This window comes from Alosa alosa, chromosome 13, assembly GCF_017589495.1.
Source record: "Alosa alosa isolate M-15738 ecotype Scorff River chromosome 13, AALO_Geno_1.1, whole genome shotgun sequence".
Classification (NCBI taxonomy): domain Eukaryota; kingdom Metazoa; phylum Chordata; class Actinopteri; order Clupeiformes; family Clupeidae; genus Alosa; species Alosa alosa.
Window position 1 is genome coordinate 23,991,444 of NC_063201.1, and position 7,500 is coordinate 23,998,943.

At 42.8% G+C, this 7,500-nt stretch overlaps 1 protein-coding gene across 1 annotated transcript in view; it reads right to left on the minus strand.

Moving 5' to 3' along the window:
• The window catches only part of osbpl3b (oxysterol binding protein-like 3b), a 67,733-nt gene that overhangs the window by 28,238 nt on the left and 31,995 nt on the right, over positions 1–7,500 (minus strand). The window contains exon 3 of the mRNA XM_048261298.1: positions 3,010–3,138. Within this exon, the coding sequence (XP_048117255.1) occupies positions 3,010–3,138 (129 nt within the window). The remainder of the gene's footprint in view (positions 1–3,009; positions 3,139–7,500) is intronic.

Sequence of the window (7,500 nt, forward strand, 5' to 3'; positions counted from 1 at the left end):
AGCTCAAGTCTCCCAAAGATATCCGTGCAACTTGAGTGGTTTCAGTTTCTTTTGCTCAGATGCTTACACACTGAATGAACGCTCAGACCACTACCACTTAATTGTATGCCTCTATGTTTGATGACGCTAAATTAGCAAGCATTTCCTGATCGGGGAAAAGTGTGCTTTTTTTTTTCTTCTTCCATGAACCAGACATAGAGGAGGGAGACAAAAACTTATTCTTGTCTTGCCTACATCGCTTATGCCATATTTAGTGCATTAGACGTGACAAAAGCATTTTGTTTTTACATATTTGCTGAAGATAGTCAACACATAAACACCACATTCGAATAGTAATTTCAAAATTCGATTAGTATTGATTTTTTAAATATTCGATTTATATTCGACTTTCGAAATTCGTTCCAACAGCCCTAGTGTGTGTATGTGTGTGTGGTTGTGTACACTGCTCAGCCCAGACTTGAACCCTCAAGTCGCAGCACCTTGGATTGAGAGTCAGGCGTGCTAGTAATCAAGCTAAAACCCCCGGCGTGCTAGCTCTCTCACTAGCATGTCTCTTAAGGCGTCGGGAGGGAGGTTTACCAACTGGCTACCATTACACTAGCACCACATTCGGTTACACTAGCACCACATTCGGTTACACAACACCTTGCTGTGCACCCTTTGCCCTCGTCCATGGCTAAGTGACACCATGGCATCCAAAAGCTGCACACAAATCTCAGAGCCTAAAGGGCACATGTCACTTTGCTGTGCAGAAGCCTCCATTGGCCACCCAGATATGTGTGTGTGTGTGTGTGTGTGTGTGTGTGTGTGTGTGTGTGTGTGTGTGTGTGTGTGTGTGTGTGGTGACGCATCCTATCTCAAATCACTAATGAGTTTACATATTAGACGTTTAGACGCTAAACTTTTCACCCTAGAGCTAACTTGCTAACTAACTTAATGGCAAGTTGTATTGCAAGTTAGCTCTGCGACAGCTAAAAATCAATGTACCGCGAGAGTTTAACAGGTACGATAATTCAAAATCCCTATGTTATTTTCCCATAGGAAAAATCTCAAGATACCGGATCTCCTTATATGGGCAAAGATGGTAGCTTTTTTGTAGTCCAACTTCAGTGTCCTCTCACAGCATGTCTGCTGGCTTTTCATTAAAACCTGAACATACCTCAAGTCCCTCATGCTTGCCATGGTAACCTGAACATACCTCAAGTCCCTCATGCTTGTCATGGAACTTACCTCAAGTCCCTCATGCTCACCCACAGAGGGCCTTCTGGACCATCTATTTGAGTTCAGTTAACTTATGCTCCCACTTGCCTACTGCAAACGTCGTCTGCCCCTCAAATGTGGTCATCTCCCACATAACCAGTCCTGACTGCTCTCGTCTGTCATTCCAGTGTGTGTGAGTGTACCGGTGTGTATGGTTGTGTGTGTGAGTGTACCGGTGTGTATGGTTGTGTGTGTGAGTGTACCGGTGTGTATGGTTGGATATGTGACTCTCCATACTGCTGCAGATTTTGTCTATGTTATCATGTTACATTACAAACTAATGTGCAGTTTTACTGTGTTTTGGCACTAGAATGAATTGAGGGAGAGAGAGAGAAAGAGAGACAGAGCGAGAGAGGGGGAGAGAGAGGGAGAGAGAGGGACAGTGAGCCATAAAGAGAGAGAATTGATAGAGTGATAGAGAGAGAGGGGGAGAGAGAGAGGGAGAGAGTCATAAAGAGAGGAAATTGTTAGAGGCTGAGTGCATGTCAGAGGCTCGTAGTGATGAATGTTGTGCTCCGTGTTATTGAAGATGATCTACAGGGCTATTTCTATATTTATATTCATCCTCCACATCACCACGTTGCTCTCTCCTTCTCTCTCATTGCCTCTCTATCTCTCTTCTTCTCTTCCCTCTCTCTCCATCACTCTCCAAGTCTCCCATTTTCTCTCATCTCTCCATATCTATCCCTTCTTCCCTCTCATCTGTTCTCTATCTCTCTCCTAACTTCCTCTCTTCTCTCCCTCTCTTAAAAGCTTCTCTATCTCTCTCGCTCCCTCTCTCCTTCGCTCACTCCCTCTCTTAAAAGCTTCTCCCTCTCTCGCTCCCTCTCTTAAAAGCTTCTTTATCTCTCTTCTCTCCCTCTCTTAAAAGCTTCTCTATCTCTCTCGCTCCCTCTCTCCCTCTCTCTTTTTATTCTCTCTGTTCATGTTCCACTCTTCCTCTGTTGCCTTCTCTCTCTCTTGCCCTCTGTGTCCTCTCTCTTTGCTTTCTCCCTCCCCCTCTCTCTTCCCTCTCTCTCTCTCCCCCTTACTCTTTCCTCTCTCTTCCCTTTCTCTCTCTCTCTCCCTCCATCTCTCCCTTTCCCTCCCTCTCTCCCTCAGGGTTGATGCAATTTCTCTAAATGCCTACAATGCACTCATGACCTTCAGCAAGATGCACACACACACACACACACACACACACACACACACACATACTCCGATGCCCTTTGTCCCTTTCAGAGGGGACAGTCTCCCTCAGAACAGATACACAAACGTACACACTTACACACAACACACATGCACAAACACTTGCCCCTCCCAGAGAGGACAGTGCCTATGTCTAAACACACACACACACACATACATACACACACCCACACACACCACAAGGAGACACCAAAAGCTGAAGCATTCAGACGGGCCAATCACTCCAGAGAGAGTGGTGTGTGTGTGTGTGTGTGTGTGTGTGTGTGTGTGTGTGTGTGCAAGAGTGTAAGCATTCATCACCTTCTTCAATCAGCTAAAACCACAATGGAGGACCCCATTAACTGCTGGCTGATTTGTGTGTGTGTGTATTTGTTTGTGTGTGTGTTTGTTTGTGTCTGTGTGTGTGTGTGTGTGTGTTGTGTGTTTGTGTCTGTGTGTGTTTGCTTGTGTGTGTGTGTGCATTTGTTTGTGTCTATGTGTGTGTAATATGTGTGTGAATGTATATGAATGTGTGTGTGTGTGTGTGTGTGTGTGTGTGTGTGTGTGTGTGTGTGTGTGTACCTTGTGCCAGCCCTTCATCGGCCACTTCCTCTTCTTGAGCACGTAGCCCTCCTGCCTCGGAGGCTCCTGAGCAGACCCACTGCAGTCTCTCACACCCCCTCGCACTCCGTCCACAATCTCCCAGCTGTCCTGCACACACACCATACACAACACACACACACACACACACACACACACACACACACACACACACACACACACACACACACAGGCACACCATAATAAACACACACAGGCACACCATACAAACACAACACACAAACACAACACACAGACACACAGACACACAGACACACACACACACACACACACACACACACACACACACATATACACATATAGAAACACAGAAAAGAAAATGTTTTGACAGGTAGGTTCTATTTATGCTGTAGACTGAAAACACCCTAATGGAATATCTATTCATTGGTCTGTGTGTGTCGTGTACTGTAAATATATTACCAGTTTGCTGTACATGTGTGTGTGTGTGTGTGTGTGTGTGTGTGTGTGTGTGTGTGAGTGTGTGAGTATCAAACGCAAAGCGCAAGTAGCTTTGTGGGCGCTGTTGCTATTTTACCGGCGGGATAAATTACTGTTGTGCCCGACGCAAATCTAAAATGGGTTGGTCTGAGGTAGCTACATTACTCGGCGTAACATGCAATAAACCATTCAGAGCGTCATCTGACATTCCTTTTAACAACAGGCACGCTTGTTCCATAGCGGATTGCTATTATGATGGCGGATATGCCAGGCACAGCCAGGAGCATTCACAGCAAGGACTGTTCAGTTAGGAACAGTTTGCTATTGATTTTTCTTCTTGACAAAATGTAATATAGAAATGTCACAAAGACATACTTTTCGATGTTTTGGGATCACTCTCACTGAATCACGAGGTTATGAATGCATGGTGATATTTTTGCAATGTACAATGTAATCTAACATTACCTCACTATAGACAATGCAGATCTTCTGTCAGTTAATCTCTTCTCTCCCTGCTGCTGACGCTGGGGCATTTGGGTTAAATGGCATCGGCATGCAGTTCAACATCACGTCTCCTTAAGTCCTCTAATATTTCCTAATTTATGTCATCAACACATCCGTGATTCGTGGAAATGTGTACGCTAGATTTATGCCTATTTTTTCACATCTTAATGGACACCACAATGATTTCCCTCGTGTGGTCCTATTTTTCCTTGTAATTATGTATGGTTTGCAGAAATGGGAACTACTGCCTTTGTATAGATGAGAGGAGCAAAGGTGTGTGGGCTAACACACTACATTATGGGCACACTACATTATGGCCAAAAGTGAGGGCAAAGGTCGCGTCGTGAACACACTACATTATGGCCAAGCAAGTGAGGAGCAAAGTGTGCGTCATGAAGCACACACTACATTATGGCCAAGCAAGTGAGGAGCAAAGTGTGCGTCGCGAAGCACACACTACATTATGGCCAAGCAAGTGCGCCTGCAGGTGTGACCTTACTAGGGGTGTGAATCTCTCATGTAAAAGACGATACGATTCGCATCTAGATACATCGGCACGATTTCATAAAAACCGATTCAGTACGATTCGATGCGATGCGATTCGATGCAATTCGATGCAGTTCAAGAATGGGAAGCATTCTGAAAGATTTTTTATCATTTGCTTAAGGTGCACATTAATTTTATATTATCAGTTATCATGGTCATGGTTGTCTATTAGGCAAAAAAATGTGTGAATATGATTATCTAAACTGAGGTTTGTTTCATATACTGTACTGTATTGAAATGAAAAAAGAATAGTCTACATTTCAGTCAAACACAGCAGCCAAATACAACATATTTTTTTATAGACTTTATAGATTTTATAGAGTTATATCTGATTGTTTTCATGGAGCTGTAGACTTGTTGAGGTAAGACACCGAAATAAAATAAAACAGTGCTTAAGACACTCTTTGCCTTTTCTCATATAGCCTACAAGAATAAAATAGGCCTAGCAATGAACTCTCTGGGTTTATTTTGTTCCAACGGTAGTCTGAGTGAATATGAACAAAAAAAAATCTAAAACGATGCACAAATTATTAGCCAATTATTTTTTTTGTTCATATTCACTCAGCAAGGGACAAATTATTATTTAACATTAAGGAAATCCCTTCATCAAACGTAAGGCTATACTTTACAGACTATCGTTGCTGTTTAGTGCTAAATTTCGCGCTGGATTTTGAAAAACCAAAGAGTAAAACTGTAAAATAAACGACCGAAAAGCGAAGAGTTCCGCAATGCTTAAGTTGCAGGTAGATGTATGGGTAATGAGGTCATTTGACAACTTTGGGCAATGAATGTAGCCAAAACGAACTGCATTACCCACAATTCCGTGCTGCGATATAGTTTCAAAACCTGACGGGGATGAATGCGCTGCTTGGAACGTAAATGAGAGTCTGAGTGAGCAGAAAAGCTTGTGAACCGATTCGTAACAAGTAAATCAATATAACGACCGGTTCATTTCATTTTTATTCCGATACGGGACTTCACGTATCGATGTAGCCGTATCTTACACGTTAAAAACGGATACCGATAAGTATCGGTTAATCTTTACACCCCTAAACCTTACCATCAGGCAACTCAACAACGAGAAACAATTTCCTCTGTGTGTATTCACACCAAGTTGACCTAACTTTCCAACTCTGCACAGTATCCCATTAACTGCATGATAGTTGGCTATTTACAATATTATCTGTAAAGTAAAGTTTGTAAACATGTTATCGTCAACTTAATGCACACACAACTTTTGTTTGAGCAGGAGAGAGAATAACAATGCACGGACGCAGCAACTACAAATTGTAGCCAAGGCTACTTGCTGCTTTCTTTTACCATCTATGGTTACTGGTTATCAGCACATAATAAGCTAATTTAAGCCAATTCAACTCAAGACTTCAAGGCCATCATGGATATTAAATATATCCATACATTTATGGTATCCATAAAGGATACCATTAATTTAACCTCCAGCCTTTGTAAATATTTCATGAATATCTTATGAAGTCCAGGGGTGTAGTGGGCGTTGGACGCGGGGGACCCCCACTTCTTGGAGCATTGTTTTGAGCATTTTAATATGCATTTATTAATATGTGTGTTACCAGTGATAACAACGCATCACGCAAACGTCTCCAATTAGGCCTCTTTGTCATAAAATTCGTTACAAGAATGATCGTCATGCTGTAGCACTCCACCATGCGCAAAGACATTAAAAATTACGCAGCTCGTCATTCCGTGTTACCCGAAAGTAGCTAGAAAGTGGCTAGAAAACCATAGATTATACAACTACCTGTATCCGAGTCATCTTCATGGCCCACTGTTGCAATTCCTTCGTTTGTGTTTTGCAGAAAGCAGGCAGGCTAATCCAGTGGTCAAAATGACATGATAAGCATGTGAGAGTAATACCCTACGAGTGATTTTTATCAAGGGAGCTCCAATATAAGTGATAAGGCTATTTAACCATAAGTAATGACCCAACGGTGAACCTGAACAACTTTAGGGAAAACTTACGATTGGTGCAGTTACTTTCATCCAAACAAAAACTTTTCAAATGACTGGCACTTGCCTGCCCAATGTTCTTTCTGTTATTTTTTTGTTTTGTTTTATTGGCTGTGCACCTCTGCATTTTAATCATTCGCAATGACATTCATGACGCCCCCTCAAATTGAGCTACACTGCCCACACAGCCCAATGCCCAATGCGTGTAAATCCTGCTTATGCTATTGTTATTGCCATGGTTTACGTGTGGTAATGAATGAAGCCTTGGCCTTACGCACCGATGTATGTGGAGGTGCGAGTGTGACAATTTTTGCAATGATGTCATTAAAATAGCGTCCCCCCACTTTAAAAATCCCCACTACACCACTGATGAAGTCTACATCAAATGTCACTTTACTATACAAGTTGTTCAGTATTCATAATCACTGAGTTTAACACAGGGAGGTAAACTCAGCTGACCTGTATTTGTGTAACCTGGATAGCATTAATTTAATCTCGCCAACATTTGTAAATATTTCATGAATGTCTTATGAAGTCTACATCGAATGTCACTTTACTATACAAGTTGTGAAGCATTCATAATTACTGAGTTTAACACTGGGAGGTAAACTAGCCTACATTCAGCTGACCCGTGTAACCTGGAATGGTTTGACATTCCCAGATACAGTATACTCTTTTGATCCCGTGAGGAAAATTTGGTGTCTGCTTTTATCCCAATCCGTGAATTAGTAAAACATACAGTGTACACACAGTGAGGTGAAGCACACACTAACCCGGAGCAGTGAGCTGCCTGCTACAGCGGGGAGCAGTGAGGGGTTAGGTGCCGTGGATATGGGCATGGGAGAGCAGTGAGGGGTTAGGTGCCGTGGATATGGGCATGGGAGAGCAGTGTTAGGTGCCGTGGATATGGGCATGGGAGAGCAGTGCTCAACCACCTCCCCCACCCACATTTTTTTTTCCCTACTTCCCCCGCCCATATTT